The 17,147-nt window shown below is 36.6% G+C and overlaps 1 protein-coding gene across 1 annotated transcript in view; it reads left to right on the top strand.

Moving 5' to 3' along the window:
* The window catches only part of ABCA12 (ATP binding cassette subfamily A member 12), a 198,224-nt gene that overhangs the window by 94,767 nt on the left and 86,310 nt on the right, over positions 1 to 17,147 (top strand). Inside the window, exons 10-14 of the mRNA XM_070771765.1 lie at positions 5,169 to 5,287; positions 6,619 to 6,725; positions 12,892 to 13,148; positions 13,248 to 13,360; positions 14,605 to 14,729. Coding sequence (XP_070627866.1) covers positions 5,169 to 5,287; positions 6,619 to 6,725; positions 12,892 to 13,148; positions 13,248 to 13,360; positions 14,605 to 14,729 — 721 coding nt within the window. The remainder of the gene's footprint in view (positions 1 to 5,168; positions 5,288 to 6,618; positions 6,726 to 12,891; positions 13,149 to 13,247; positions 13,361 to 14,604; positions 14,730 to 17,147) is intronic.

Here is a 17,147-nt window from a genome sequence, read left to right as displayed (position 1 = left end):
GTGTGTAAGACCATGGAATAGAAAAATATCAACTATTGACTGACGAAAGAAAAAGTTAAAGTTGAAGTGCAGTAAAGTTGAAACTTGTTTTTTTATTATTCAGTGATATTTTTAGATAACGCAACATGAAGATCTGGTTTTCAGTTCTAAGATTGCATAACTAGATCCCACATGTTCTGTCTGGATAGGTCACCTTATGTCTATGAGGAAAATCTAGCTGGATGCCCAATTTCCAACTCTTTTCAAAGTCTTTCATCTTTGTATGAAAGATGTAAAAGTCTCCAACTTTTTACATTACTGTTGATTTCATTTTTTAAAAATTGACATTAAAAACTGACCCCACAAGGTAATGCAAACTTTGTTTGCTTTAGTGGTATTCAAGTAGCCTAACTGTTTATCAGTTATTTAATTTGGGACTGTTTGTGGTTCATGTAAATGTTTATATATTTACCTATTCCTGAGACAGTGAAAGGCAGTGGAAATAACAGAAGTAATGTTGGCTTCTAAGGACCATTAACATAAGCAGTTCTCTGAAGTAACTAACAGTTATGGTAGAAAATTCAAGCAGTTGCCTGTAGAAGCTCATTGAAGTAAATTCACATAGTTCAAGGCAAATTTAGAGACTAGGTGACCTGTTATGTAAAAGTTGTTTTGGCCTGATAAATTATACTATAGAAATTATTTGATTTTAGTCCCAAAAGATATGTTTTTGTGGGCTAATGAAAATGGAAACAAATAAAAACAAATAGTAGGCCTTATTTTTAACCATTCATTTCTTTTTCTAAAATAGAATCTATGCAATTGTTTATAAACTTTCTATTATTCAGTGAGAAGTTTCCCAACTCTGGGTAGTTCTAGGCAAAATTCTTCCATCAACAACCACCTTCTCTTTCTGCCCCCACATCTCTCCTCTAAGGTGCCTGAACCAGATGCTTCTCCCAAGAGCAGTCTTGCAATCGTGGGCAATTTTCCCCCAGACAGGATTCCATATTCCAAATAATCTAGTCATTTAAACACATTCCCTATATAGCCAGCAAAATATTTAAAAAAAAAAAAAAAAAAAACCTCTGACTTGAGACAACTGGATACTTATTGCTTGAAGCCAGGTATCTTTATCAGAGCCTTGGGGGCATCCATAGTGCTAGTTATTCAGATGTGAAAATTACACAACAAATGTAGTTGGTTGCTGACAGCTAGCTGACAGTTTATTAGGAAGAATTCATTACTTTTAAGATGGATCTTGTTGAGATTGGTGAAATTAAGGGATTTATTATCTTTGGGCTCCCTTTCCATTTCCACTTTAAAACAATCATGGAGTGGAAATACTTGGCATGAGATAAAAGTGTTTGTAGTCCAGAATTTTCTTTGGAAAGCTGCTCAAAAATATTTTTTCCCTCATAGCTCTTCTCCCTCCTCCTTATTTTTGCACTAAAGTTACTTTTTTTTGTTGTGTGTCTATATGAACAATATGCACGCATATATCTGTAAATTCATCTTTTTTTGTAAGCATTCTTAGGATGTAGGTAACATTTTACATAAAATATGTAAATTAAATGGATTAAAGAAATACTTGGGATGTTTATGCCAAAACAGTTGGCATATATATATCTTAATTTTTGGTATATATTAAATATAATCTAAAAAATCTTGGTAATCAGATGTTCTTCATGGAACTAAGATAATGGCTTATATGATATTTCAAGGTCACTTTTAGCTCAACATTCTTCGATTTAAAGCTTGAAAATTTGTCATGAGAAGTTCTTGTGCTATTTCATTTGAAAAGTTAGACAAATATTTTGCTGTTGAGCATGGCACTAAGATGGAAATGGCTCAATGCTATAATAATTATGACAAAGAGGAAGACAAACACAAAAGAAAGAGAGGCAGTAACAAGAGGAGAGTCTCTGGTCAAAGAAGTGCCTGACAAAAGCAAGAAAGCTCAGGAATGGGTGCAGTTTTTCTAAACATGGAAGCCATGGACTATATTTAAATGAAAGTCAGCCATCTGACCAATAAGCTGTGCCCTGACTGGTAAGTTAGAGACTCTCTTGCTATAGATTTTCTTGTTTAAGTTCCTCAAGGATCCAGTGTCATTAGATCAGATCAGATCAGATCAGTCACTCAGTCGTGTCCGACTCTTTGCGACCCCATGAATTACAGCACGCCAGGCCTCCCTGTCCACCACCAACTCCCAGAGTTCACTCAGACTCACGTCCATCGAGTCAGTGATGCCATCCAGCCATCTCATCCTCTGTCGTCCCCTTCTCCTCCTGCCCCCAATCCCTCCCAGCATCAGAGTCTTTTCCAATGGGTCAACTCTTCGCATGAGGTGGCCAAAGACTGGAGTTTCAGCTTCAGCATCATTCCTTCCTAAGAAATCCCAGGGCTGATCTCCTTCAGAATGGACTGGTTGGATCTCCTTGCAGTCCAGGGGACTCTCAAGAGTCTTCTCCAACACCACAGTTCAAAGGCATCAATTCTTCGGCGCTCAGCCTTCTTCACAGTCCAACTCTCATATCCATACATGACCACAGGAAAAACCATAGCCTTGACTAGACGAACCTTTGTTGGCAAAGTAATGTCTCTGCTTTTGAATATGCTATCTAGGTTGGTCATAACTTTCCTTCCAAGGAGTAAGTGTCTTTTAATTTCATGGCTTCAGTCACCATCTGCAGTGATTTTGGAGCCCCAAAAAATAAAGTCTGACACTGTTTCCACTGTTTCCCCATCTATTTCCCATGAAGTGATGGGACCAGATGCCATGATCTTCGTTTTCTGAATGTTGAGCTTTAAGCCAACTTTTTCACTCTCCACTTTCACTTTCATCAAGAGGCTTTTGAGTTCCTCTTCACTTTCTGCCATAAGGGTGGTGTCATCTGCATATCTGAGGTGATTGATATTTCTCCCGGCAATCTTGATTCCAGCTTGTGTTTCTTCCAGTCCAGCATTTCTCATGATGTACTCTGCATGTAAGTTAAATAAACAGGGTGACAATATACAGCCTTGACGTACTCCTTTTCCTATTTGGAACCAGTCTGTTGTTCCATGTCCAGTTCTAACCGTTGCTTCCTGACCTGCATACAGATTTCTCAAGAGGCAGATCAGGTGTTCTGGTATTCCCATCTCTTTCAGAATTTTCCACAGTTTATTGTGATCCACACAGTCAAAGGCTTTGGCATAGTCAATAAAGCAGAAATAGATGCTTTTCTGGAACTCTCTTGCTTTTTCCATGATCCAGCAGATGTTGGCAATTTGATTTCTGGTTCCTCTGCCTTTTCTAAAACCAGCTTGAACATCAGGAAGTTCACGGTTCACATATTGCTGAAGCCTGGCTTGCAGAATTTTGAGCATTACTTTACTAGCGTGTGAGATGAGTGCAATTGTGTAGTAGTTTGAGCATTGTTTGGCATTGCCTTTCTTGGAATGAAAACTGACCTTTTCCAATCCTGTGGCCACTGCTGAGTTTTCCAAATTTGCTGGTATATTGAGTGCAGCACTTTCACAGCATCATCTTTCAGGATTTGGAATAGCTCAACTGGAATTCCATCACCTCCACTAGCTTTGTTTGTAGTGATGCTTTCTAAGGCCCACTTGACTTCACATTCCAGGATGTCTGGCTCTAGGTCAGTGATCACACCATCGTGATTATCTGGGTCATGAAGATCTTTTTTGTACAGTTCTTCTGTGTATTCTTGCCATCTCTTCTTAATATCTTCTGCCTCTGTTAGGTCCATACCATTTCTGTCCTTTATCGAGCCCATCTTTGTATGAAATGTTCCTTTGGTATCTCTGATTTTCTTGAAGAGATCCCTAGTCTTTCCCATTCTGTTGTTTTCTTCTATTTCTTTGCATTGATTGCTGAAGAAGGCTTTCTTATCTGTTCTTGCTATTCTTTGGAACTTTGCATTCAGATGTTTATATCTTTCCTTTTCTCCTTTGCTTTTCACTTCTCTTCTTTTCACAGCTATTTGTAAGGCCTCCCCAGACAGCCATTTTGCTTTTTTGCATTTGTTTTCCATGGGGATGGTCTTGATCCCTGTCTCCTGTACAATGTCATGAACCTCATTCCATAGCTCATCAGGCACTCTGTCTATCAGATCTAATCCCTTAAATCTATTTCTCACTTCCACTGTATAATCCAGTGTCATTAACCCACATCCAAATACCCTGAGACTATAATGTTAGTGCAAACATCATCCTACATGTTTACTGGCTATGCCAGGATGAGTCTCTTCCATTAGTATTTGAATAAAATCTAAGTTAACATCTAATATAACTAGTTAATTTGTGTGCTGTGCAGTTTAATTCAAAATAGATGGTACCCAAATCAACCATTGACATTTATTCTATCTCTGCTGTACCTCAAATTCAATAATAGACACTAAGGGAAGAAATTACAAAATAGAGATGCAGCCTCACAGATGAAGTGACTGGGCGTGTGTAACATGCATACATTTACCCACATAGGTTTGCCTCAAAAATATTAGACTATGTCCTCACATGCAGTCAATTTGAAAGGGATACAAAAAGTGGTTAATTGGGGAACTCTGAGTTGGTTGCTTAAAGAAGAAAAAGGAACTGACATTATTCAGTTGGATTCTACCATTTCTTTGTAATCACAACTACATGAATTTAAATTATTTAGAGAATGTTATAAGTGGAAGGGACCTAGCAGATCACCCAGCCCCCATGTCTCATTTGACAAAAGAGGAAGCTGAAGTTCAGAGAGAGGGTTGCCAGATTTAGAGGAGAAAGGAAAGGAAAGAAACACGCAAGACTTGTGGGATGTACTTGCACTGAAAAATTATTTGTTATTTTGCTGAAATTCAGTTTTAACTGGGATCCCTGTCTTTTATCTGGCAACGCTAGCCCAGTGATTTTTCTTTCAAGTAAACGTGCCTAGAAATGATCGTAAGATCACTTATGATTGGATATTAAAGTGATTAAATATCAAGGTAATGCCCATGGAAAAGGTTAAATACTCAGAGAATCCAGACTAGTGCTGCCATTGTGCAGTTGGGCTGGATGGGGGAAGACGTGCTACTTGCCAGGGTTTCAGTGCTCAAGTCAACCAGTGCCAGACAACTAGGGACTCACAGGATCGCAACAAAATAGCTTTACTTTATTTCTATAGGACTTAATTTGCATCTTCTTTTCTAATTCTATAGGCTCCTAATACTGGAACAGTTTGAAAATGCCCTCTTAAATATATCAGCAGATAGTCCTTATATTCCTTATTTGGCATGCGTGAGAAATGTCACTGGCAATTTAGCCAGGGGATCAAAAGGTAATGCTCTTCTTTCTTAAGAGTCAAAATGCTACTCATGGTTTTTGATTTTGTTCTAAAATAAAGTCTTATGTTTGCTTTAAAGCAGAAGAAACTTTTAAAAAATCTTCATTTCCATATCCATCTGTTTCAGTGGTTTGATATATGAAGTAATATCTAATCATATTATTACATTACTACTCCTGTTGCAGCTGCTAGTATGACCTCGCCACCTGGACAAACTTTAATGTATAATAACCATATAAGAAATAATGTGAGAGTAAGTAAGTGAAAGTCGCTCAGTCGTGCCCAACCCTTTGCAACCCCATGGATAGTCCATGGAATTCTGGGTAGCCTTTCCTTTCACCAGGGGACCTTCACAACCCAGGGATTGAACCCAGGTCTCCCGCATTGCGAGCAGATTCTTTACCAGCTGAGCCACCAGGGAAGCCCAAGAATACTGGAGTGGGTAGCCTATCCTTTCTCCAGCTTATCTTCCTGACCCAGGAATCAAACCAGGGTCTCCTTCATTGCAGCAGATTTCTTTACCAACTGAGCTATCCGGGAAGCCCAACATGAGAGTGACCACCTAGATAAACTTTCTATGTCTCCAGAATTAGGAGTTCACATAACTCTCCATGACATTTTCTATACCTTTAATCTTAGTTGTCAAAAAATAATAAAAAGGATAATGAAGACTTCCAAAAGCAGATGTAAATTACATAAATAAAGGCATTTTTGTAGCAGACTACTTTTTACTTCCTATCCTTACGCACTTTGTTTTCCATCTTCTACCTACACGGACAACTGTGAAGATTACATTTAATAAAATATTTCTTTTTCTTTTTTAAAGATAAAACATCTATTTGTAGGAGATATACATTCACTATTCCTACAACAAAATAGTTTTTTTTGAGACTTAATGGCAAGCAAATAGCACAACAAATATTTGAGTATGATCTCTCTATACCGGGCATGAATTAATCAAGGGTGGAAGGGCATATTTGTATCACAGTGATTATACAACCTATTCTCTCTCAAACCCTTCAGCTTAATAATATACCCCAAATAAAAACATATTCAGTTCACAAAGAACCAATACTATGCAGCATCTTTGCTGGAAATATTTTTGTCTCCAAGCAGAATATCTATGAATATTTTAAAAATAATGAACTCTATAGCCTCCATGGTTCAAGGAAAGATTAAATTTTCACTCATTTTATAGTTAGATTCAAGTAGGCTATTATCTTAGAAAAAACGTAGTAATAAATTAGGATGAAGGTGTCTTTCAAATAGATTTCCTAAATGACCTTGCAGTTCACGTAAGGTAATTCTTTTCTCCTCTTTTACAGAAAGTTTAAGAATGCTGCACTCTACAATTCGATTTAAAAAATCTTTTCTTCAAAATGGTTCCTATGAGGATTACCTCCCTCCAGTTCCTGAAGTCTTGAAATCAAAAGTAAGCCATGAAAGGGAAAAAAAAAAAGCCCTCAATACTTCTTGTAATTCTATGGAAAGATATATTTGTAATTTTTAACTCTGTATAAGTCCTAGTCTTATTTGACTCTAGATTAATGCTATAAAGGGGGTGATGCGTTCTGGTTGGTGCTGTGTAATTGTATTCTGTTTTTAATTGGTGTCTCTCTCTGTCTGAAATGACCCATAAGAGCCTAATTACAGAATGCAATATGTAAAGGAATGACTCCTGATATAGTTGTCTCATTAACCTACATGATTTTAATAGGCATGAAAAATTTGATTTCTGATTTGAGATCTCCCTAGATTTTAAAGCTATAAATGTTGATTTCAAAGCTAAGTGTTTTGGATTTGACAGTATACAAAAATCTGAGAAATTGACTCACCTTATTTTTATTATCATCAGAAGCAAAAACCCATAAATCATATTAAAATGTATGATATTGAAGAAAGGGAGAAGAAGCCACAGAAAAAAATGTTAACTCTGAAGTTTGAATTGGTTGGCATTTGTCTCTTTTTCTTTGTTTAGCTCATGCATACACTATGCAGGTTCCCATGAAATCCACTCTATTTCTTAAATAACCCTATTAAATTTTGAAAGCAGCTTTCTGAGTAAGAACAGCAGTTTAATTGGATTATGTAGCCACGGATAAAGTAAAATTAGAACTGGTTTATTCAGTGCAAGCAGGATGATGTCTGTATAGTCAACATGGTTTAATTAAGCAGGCAAAGAAAACATGTGTCCCTGTATATTACAAATAAATATGCTAGTTATACTAGATTACCTACATTGTAGGCTTAGTCTTCTATCTACATGAATCAAATTTCTAGTGTACTTAATTAAGCACTATCTTAGTTTATATGAGAGACTTATGTCTTAGTTAAATAAGGAAGAAGTTATGCATTCATCTGGAAAAGACCTGCTCATCCTTCAAGGACAAGTTTAAATGTCACTCCTATAATATCAGAGTATCTCCTTTCTCCCTGTTTCCAAATAAGGATAATGACTTTGTGCACATATCATATTTACCCATTCATTCATTCCATCCATCCTCTGTGCTCCCATAATGCTACTCTATTTATTTAAAAGATATAATCTCTAACCCCAGAGTCCTTGTAATCAATCCAGTGAAGGAGATGGAAAAACAGACCAGTGATTATAACACAGTGAGACAAGTGTTGTGGTATGTGGTTGGACAGGATTCTGTATATGGAGGTGGTATATCTGACTTCGATTGCAGAGGATGAAGGTGGAGAGAAGAAATTTCATGAAGGAGATACTCTTTACTCTGAGTCTTGCCAGGCTGTGTAGGATTATGTTAATAGTCCCACATTCCAGACATAGTGATGTGAGTTGGAAAGAAAACAGAGGTGTGAATCTGAAGGACAGCTAGGGGTTACCTGAAGTCATGAGTCCAGCTAGAGCACAAGGTGCTTATAAGAGGCAGGAAAGGAGGCTCAGATCCCCAAGGCCTGGAGGATCAAGGAGTTTGTTTAGTCAAGGAGTTTGAATCTGATCCTGAAAATTGTGAATTTGAAGAAGGTAAATTCCTCATCTTAGAAAAAGATCTTTCTAAGAGACTTGTGGAAGACAGACTGAAAGAAAGCAAAATGGGCTATTTTTGCAATAACCTAAGCAAACCGTGAGGCCCTGTAAGATGTCAGTGGCAGAGAACAGAAGGAAAAGAATGTCAAGAGCATTGTAGGAGGTTGAATTGACCCAGCTTGGCAGCCAGTGGCATGTGAGGCATAGGGAAGTGGAGTCTCCAATTACAGTGAGATTTCTGGCTCTTGGAATTTACTACTTAGTATTATAACTTCTTGTATATGTGGGATCTATTTCTCCAACTAGAGTGTAAAATCTGATGAAATTGTGCCTTCTGCTTTTTCAAAGTATCACATCTAGCAGTAGCAGGATCTTAAGACCGGACTCACAAATGTGTGAAAAAAATGATGGCATTAAAGGAGAGCCCTGGTGATGTAATAGTGTTACCAGGGCAATTACTCACTGTAGTTCTCAACTTGCAGAGTAGCTGGGCAGCACACAATGTACACTGGGAAATGGAACCAATACACGCTCAATCATTTGCACTCATGTCCTGGGAATGGAGCAAAGGATAATTTAAAACAGCATCCACATTTTGAGTATTCTGCTCCACTTGTAGGTTATGTTATGAAAAAAGGTTGAGAAGCCACAGAATGAATAAACTGTAATTCTGTTCCTTAGTTAGAAAATCTTTTGCCATTTATAACAAGCATGGCTGCGATTTGCAATTGACAGAACCTATTCATTCCTAGACTACAAGCCCCATAGGAACATGAATAAGTGTGTTGTTTTACTGTGTACCCTCAGCACCTGGCATTGAGCCTAACACATGGAAAATATTCAGTACATAACATTGAAAAGATGAAGACAAGCTCCTAGAGTTTGTCTAGAAACTCCTAGAACAAGATACGTTCTTGCTCCCCTGTTTTGTCCTCCCTGGTAACTAGTATCTTGATTGTGATATCAGGGCCCACCCTAACTTCTTTATTCATGATATTTCTAATAAGGTTTAGACCCTCAAAAATGCCAATGTCTGTCATTCACTGGTAACTTTGTTTCTCTTCTAGCACTGAACATTCTACTCTTCTTGAGCTTTTGAGTTTTCTCCTCCCTTCATTGTCTGTTTTCTCTTTTCTTTTCAGTCTCTCAGGTGGGAAGGATAACCTCCTGATTGAGAAACTACTCATAAAATGGATATTCCCCACATTAAGCAAAAATACAGATAGCACACTATTTATACTGTAACACTCTTACATTTTTTAAGAGGCCTCTTTTTTTTTTTTTCATTCACCTGCTAAGAGCCCAGGAGCATTGCTGTTTCAGCATCTTTATGCATATGATATTTTGAGGTCTGTGCCATCATGTTACTTACAATTCTGATTCAGATGCATTAGGAACCATTGACAAAAGGGAATTCAATCACAGCTGGACATGGAGTTAGTTATGGGTCATCGTTCAAGTTTAGGCTGAGACCTTACTATGTAGGTCAAGGTCTTGATACATAAGACTTTGACAAACTTGTAATCTGGACTTGACACATACTTTTGAAGAAACAATTATAATTCACTGAATGTATGTTGAGTATAAATAAACTATGAAGTTTCTAAAAGTTTAATGCATGTGTTGTTTTTAGAAGAAAGTAGTTGTTGTTCAGCTACTCAGTCATGTTCGATTCTTTGTGACCCCATGAACTGTGGCACACCAGGCTTCCCTGTCCCACACCATCTCCCGGAGTTTGCTCAAATTCATGTCCATTGAGTCAGTGATGCCATCCAGCCATCTCATTCTCTGTCATCCTGTTCTCCTCCTGCCTTCAATCTTTCCCAGCATCAGGGTCTTTTCCAATGAGTCGATTCTTCACATCAGGTGGCCAAAGTATTGGAGCTTCAGCTTCAGCATCAGTCCTTCCAGTGAATCTTCAGGGTTGATTTCCTTTAGGATTGACTGGTTTGATCTCCTTAATGTCCAAGGACTATCAAGAGTCTTCTCCAGCACCACAGTTAGAAGGCATCAATTCTTCAGTCCTCAGCCTTTTTATTGTTCAGCTCTTAATGACAAATACTAAGTGACCATCATGTTGCTCCTTGATGGCTGTGCCTCACAGTGCTGCTAAGTCGCTTCAGTCCTGTCTGATTCTGTGCGACCCCATAGACGGCAGCCCAACAGGCTCCCCATCCTTGGGATTCTCCAGGCAAGAACACTGGAGTGGGTTGCCATTTCCTTCTCCAATGCATGAAAGTGAAAAGTCAAAATGAAGTCACTCAGTCATTTCCGACTCCTAGAGACCCCATGGACTGCAGCCTACCAGGCACCTCCATCCATGGGATTTTCCAGGCAAGAGTACTGGAGTAGGTTGCCATTGCCTTCTCCACCAGGGTGCATTATTAATCCTGAATTAAATTCTTATTTCAGAGGACAAATTCTACTTCAATAGCAGGGCTAGATTTCCAATTTCTCTTTCTATATATTTTGCCTTATCAAGCCAAGATTATTCTATATGGACTTTTATTGGTTTCTTATACATGTATGTCAAACTTGCAATTAAAAAATATATTTCAGCCTCTACTGAGTAAAGTCATTCAAACTTACTACACCCGTAAAAGCTCAATTAAGAAAATAAATTGAGCTCCCAGTATTTATCTTTTTATTTAAGAAATCACCAAAATAAAAGTCACTGGCAGAGAAGTTCATTAGAAATATAATCATATCCAATATTTGGAAAATCAAAGGAAGGAACAAGTGATAAATATATCATTATATCTGGTAAAATGATTGAGTTTGTTGCAGAATGGAAAGTTTCTCATAAGACTAGAATTTTAATACATATGAAACCATTTTAGATAGTTCAAACCCAGAAGTCAATTAGATATTAAATAGACCAATGATATTTACTGTGTTTAATTGCTAGTGCCTACATGTAGTTACTATAAATCTCTCATCCAAGACGCATCATTGTACCTTTCCCATTTGACATATGCAAAGAAATATTCCTGAACATTTTCTTGTATCATTTCTGTCAAAATGCAGCTGCTGATTGGAAACTGAGCTGTAATGAATGGCACATATATTTGCTTCTTTAGATGTTGCTCCAAATTATTTCACGTCTTAAAATGAATAGCTCTAGGGTTGCTTCTGAGCACAACAGAACTAACTTTCCCAGAGGCATAATGTTTTCCCCTAGGATATATAACTTGGGGATATATCCTTAGAACACACAGAGCATAGTGAACTGCAAGGAGGAATATACTTTACTGGGTAGGAAATTAGTTGATTTTCATTTTTCTCCTTTTTTTCTGAGTAAAGGATTTTAGACCCCTTTAAGCATTCTATAGAACAAAAGTTTTAATGTTCGTCAGTAGCAGTGTAGACACTTGAAAAACCAGGTATATACACATCCATATTTTAAAATATGTGTGATTCTCATGCTACAGTTTTAAAAGTCTTTTTTTTTGGTCAGTTAATTTTTTTAAACTTGTGGTAAAATACATATGACATAAAATTTACCGCCTTAACCATTTTTAACTCTGTAGTTCAGTTGTGTTAACTATACACACATGGTAGAACTCTTAAGCTTGCAAAGAAAAATCCTGTGTGCATTAGGCACCTAGTTCTCATTCCCCTCACCCTCTAGTCCCTGGCACCTGCAATTCTACCTTCTGTTGCTATTAATTTGACTGTGCTCAGTACTTTGTATAATGGAATCATTCCGTATGTCTTTTTATGACTGGCTTATTTCACTTAGCATAATGTCCCAAGACTTATCTACATTGTAATATGTGGGAGAATTTCTTTAATTTTTAAGGCTGGATAGTATTCCATTATATGTGTATACCACATACACATCACACATATACAAGTTACATGTGTTTATCCATTCATCTGTCAATGCACATGGAGTGCTTCCACTCTTGGCTATCATGAATACAACTGCTATGAACATGAGTCTACAAATATCTGTTTAAAACCCAGCTTTTAATAAATACTTCTGAGTATATTCCTAGAAGCAGAAATGCTAAGTATTATGGTAATTCTATTCTGAATTTTTTGAAGACCCACTGTACTATTTTTTATAGTGGCTACATCATTTTACATTCCCATCAAGAGTGCACAAGGGTTCTAATTTCTCCATGTCCTGCTAACATTTGTTATTTTCTGCCTTTATTTATTTGTTTGTTCATTTGTTTGTTTTGATAGTAGCCATCCTGTGAATGTGAAGAAAACCTTTTTGAAGTTTCAAATCAAATCTGCTCTGCTGTCTGCCCTTACACATAATTTTAAAAATATGCTGAAATATAAAATTAGTTTAAGTATTTGTGGTTTAAGTGAGATTAAACTACATTTTTTTAAACCTGTGAATCTATGTTATGAATACTGTTGAGAAAGAAGTCTAATAGGTTCAAAAGTATTCTAAAACTTCTTGAGAACAATAAACTCAAGTGACAGAAAACAGTGCTTTGTGGTAAAGCTGTTGCCACATGCCAACTAACTAAACACATAAGCAAAATGTTTTTAGGAAGTAAGTCAATTTTGGTTGCTTATTATCAAATACTAAATATTTAGAATAATGTCACTAATATTTCCCACTCTTTCCCCCTCTGGAAAGCTGTCTCAGCTTCGAAACTTGACCAAGCTTCTTTGTGAGCCTGAAACTTTCAATTCAATAGAGGAAATGTGCCAGCTGTCCAGTGTGGACTTTGGGAAGCTATGTGAAGAGAGTGCATTGCATGTGCAGCTCCTGGAAGCAGCAGAGCTTGGCACCGAAATAGCCACCAGCTTACTGTATCACGACAGTGTTCTGTCTGAGAAACTGAGGGATTTGCTTTCTGGGGAGCCAAGCAAAATTAATTTAGATATGGATTGGTGAGTTTTTTTTATTGTCTTCTTCCTTGGCAAAATCTCTTCTCAGATAATTACTGATATTCCTAGTTCAATTTCTCTTCCTCTTCTGCTTTGTTGCAGGTTTCTAGAACAGGCATTGCAAATGAATTACTTGGAAAATATCACACGGTTAACGCCAACCATAGAAGCCATGCTGCATGTCAATAACAGTGCAGACACCTTTGAAAAACCAGGTGTTTCCCCATCCATATTTTAAATGCTGTCTTATTAGAATGTGTGTGATTCTCTTGCTACAGTTTAGGAAAGGCTATTTTATTTTTTTTAAATATAAATTTATAGGAAAGGCTATATTTTAAAGTTCCTAATGCCCTTATTCATGAGACACCTGAAGCTTTCAAATATGGTCACTTGTCTAAAATAAACACGGAGCAAGCCAGCAGAGAATGAAATAGTGAAATTTTATTTCATAGCAAAATGTCTTCAAAAATTTAACCAGTTAGACCTTTCACCTTTTATTTCTCTCATATGTTAAAGTGCATTAAATAGTAGGTTGCAAGAGCAAGGATGAAATTTATTTACTTCCGTGAGAATAATCTGATTTTAAAAATAAAGATGCACTGCTGTCTACAGAAATATTGATTCAGAACCTCCTATTAGTATTCTGAGCATGATGCATCATGCAATACATTTCTTCTTTGCATAATACCTCAATACTGAAAAGAAAGACATTCAGAATTTTGGACAACAGGCAACCACGAAATTGGAAGGGCACTAAGTCCAAAAATAAAGGAAGTATATTTGCATGAGGGATACTTCATAAAGAAACTGAAAAGGCATTTACAAAATGGAGATCACAATCTCTTAAAATAAAGTCAAAATATCATTTGTTATTCATCAAATGACCCAGATGTGAAATAATTATAATAATTATTCTAAAAGAGTTAGAAGTTAAACACATTCTATTTGAAAATGGAAATAATGATTATGAAAACCCTTTCTAAAACAAGGTGCTGGGCAAAGTTAAGAAAAAAAAATGCACTATGGCATTATGTTTCAGATTTAGCAAACTTTGTCCCAAGCTGACAATATTATGTGATCTGAGGTGAAAAAGCATCTTGAATTTGTGTGATGTTTTAAATCAAATAGAGAGAGATATATTTAGCAAATTGTGTGATCAAAGTCTGCAAGGAAACCATATTTTCTTTGAATCAACCTTGCGTTGTACACATTTAAGGAAAATTTATAATCCAGAACAATCTGTTACCTTGGGTTAATGGTATCATAACAGGAATAAGTCTAAATCAGATAGAAATAGATTCTAAAGACGCAAAGTTTGCCAAAACTGAGAGACATCTGTTCCTGACACAAGGCATATATGTTGAGTATATGCTTTAGTCTAGAAGGTTTCTTTATATTAGAATGACTAAAAAGAATTACATTGCAATCCACATGTAAGTGTTGTTTTATTTTCTTGCAGGCCAGTTAATAGAAATGTTTAAAAATGTTGATGAGCTGAAAGAAGAACTGAGGAGAGCAACAGGAATGTCCAATCAGAGTATCAACAATTTGCTGGCCATTCCCATCTCTGACAACAGAGCTGAGGTGGGATGGGATATGTTTGTACTTACATCCAGGTTTTTTTTTTTTTAATTTTATTTTATTTTTAAACTTTACATAATTGTATTAGTTTTGCCAAATATCAAAATGAATCCATCACAGGTATACATGTCCTCCCCATATTGAACCCTCCTCCCTCCTCCCTCCCCATACCATCCCTCTGGGTCGTCCCAGTGCACTAGCCCCAAGCATCCAGTATTGTGCATCGAACCTGGACTGGCATCTCATTTCATACATGATATTTTACATGTTTCAATGCCATTCTCCCAAATCTTCCCACCCACTCCCTCTCCCATACAGTCCATAAGACTGTTCTATACATCAGTGTCTCTTTTGCTGTCTCGTACACAGGGTTATTGTTACCATCTTTCTAAATTCCATATATATGCGTTAGTATACTGTATTGGTGTTTTTCCTTCTGGCTTACTTCACTCTGTATAATAGGCTCCAGTTTCATCCACCTCATTAGAACTGATTCAAATGTTTTCTTTTTAATAGCTGAGTAATACTCCATTGTGTATATGTACCACTGCTTTCTTATCCATTCTTCTGCTGATGGACATCTAGGTTGCTTCCATGTCCTGGCTATTATAAACAGTGTTGTGATGAACATTGGGGTACACGTGTCTCTTTCCCTTCTGGTTTCCTCAGTGTGTATGCCCAGCAGTGGGATTGCTGGATCATAAGGCAGTTCTATTTTCAGTTTTTTAAGGAATCTCCACACTGTTCTCCATAGTAGCTGTACTAGTTTGCATTCCCACCAACAGTGTAAGAGGGTTCCCTTTTCTCCACACCCTCTCCAGCATTTATTATTTGTAGACTTTTGGATCGCAGCCATTCTGACTGGTGTTAAATGGTACCTCATAGTGGTTTTGATTTGCATTTCTCTGATAATGAGTGATGTTGAGCATCTTTTCATGTGTTTGTTAGCCCTCTGTATGTCTTCTTTGGAGAAATGTCTATTTAGTTCTTTGGCCCATTTTTTGATTGGGTCATTTATTTTTCTGGAGTTGAGCTGTAGGAGTTGCTTGTATATTTTTGAGATTAGTTGTTTGTCAGTTGCTTCATTTGCTATTATTTTCTCCCATTCTGAAGGCTGTCTTTTCACTTTACTTCCAGGTTTTTAAAAGTTTAAATAGCATTTAGTATTTATTGAGCATTTAATCAGTAAAACCCGGAGAAGCTGCATGCAAATCTGGTGAATTTTCCATGCAAATGATAAAATTAGAAGCCTAATTCTTAGGTGAAAATAGAAGGAAAAGTCCTGAAGCAAGAACATTACCACTGTCTGTTCCTTCCCCTCTACTTTTCCTTCCCCTTCCTTTGCCCTCTTTGTCTTCTCTTCATCTTTACCCCCAGATACTTTTTTTAAATAAGTGGTGCCATCAGTAATTCTTTCAGTTCACTATCACAATCACATTAGCTGAGGTCAATTTTCGCATTTTATTATGATGATATCAAAGCAAGTTTCAGTCAAAGCAAGGTTCAGTAATGTAATCAGGGGAAAAAAGGAAGACCGTTTACAATTCATTGAAACTAAAGTAAAAACGAATATTCTTTTTTTTTTTATCTTTGAGATAAGACTGAGTATATAAATAGATATGGTTGAGAAAACTCTGGATAAGTTTGTAGGTATACCAAACGTATTTTGCTGTGAAAATGAGTAATGGCATTTCCTCATAGGCTGATAATAGGGTTTTCCATTTGAAATGTTTTATCTTTTATCCCTTTCCCAAGTTCATTGTCTGGAAGTGTCATAGAAATTTTCCAAAAGAACTGCAGAGCTTAAGACCTCATCCATTTCAGACTTACGTGTGACAGAGTGTATCATTTCTAAACACAACCCAGTTATTCTCCAATATGGGATAAAGTTTTTTAAAATCCTTTAAGGCTGACTTTGAAATAGTTATGTTTAGTTGTGTCATTTTAATTGGTTCCCCCAGACAAAAATTAAAACTGCTTTACCTTCACTTTTCTTCCTCTAGTTCTAACAATTAATATTTCTTTACCTTTACCCCTTGATTTCACCTTTCACTCACAAGATCCTAAAAGATCTAATTTCAGCAATCACATTTTTGGCTTCTGAAGAACAGGTTCAGTTTAGTAAGTAAAAGCAGATAGACAAGAGAGCATACATTCATATTACTTTAAGAAGGAAAGAGAGAAAATTTTCTATATTCTTGAATTTCATAAGCATTTTTATTTATTTCACCTCGGTAGAAATAGAAATGACATCTTAACTTCCCGTAGTCACACATCACTTTCCAAACAACCTTTACTGTCCAGGATTCATACTATTGTGTGATTCTGGATTTTTTTCCTTCACCATTCACCTCTGGATCCCAGAGTTTATTGGGTAAGATTGTAACTTCAAATGATTATATAAATGAAATGCAATTTAAA

This window comes from Bos indicus, chromosome 2 (assembly GCF_029378745.1).
Source record: "Bos indicus isolate NIAB-ARS_2022 breed Sahiwal x Tharparkar chromosome 2, NIAB-ARS_B.indTharparkar_mat_pri_1.0, whole genome shotgun sequence".
NCBI classification, from domain to species: Eukaryota; Metazoa; Chordata; class Mammalia; order Artiodactyla; family Bovidae; genus Bos; species Bos indicus.
The sequence above is the reverse complement of the archived record's forward strand: the minus strand, read 5'-3'. Positions and strand labels throughout refer to the sequence as shown.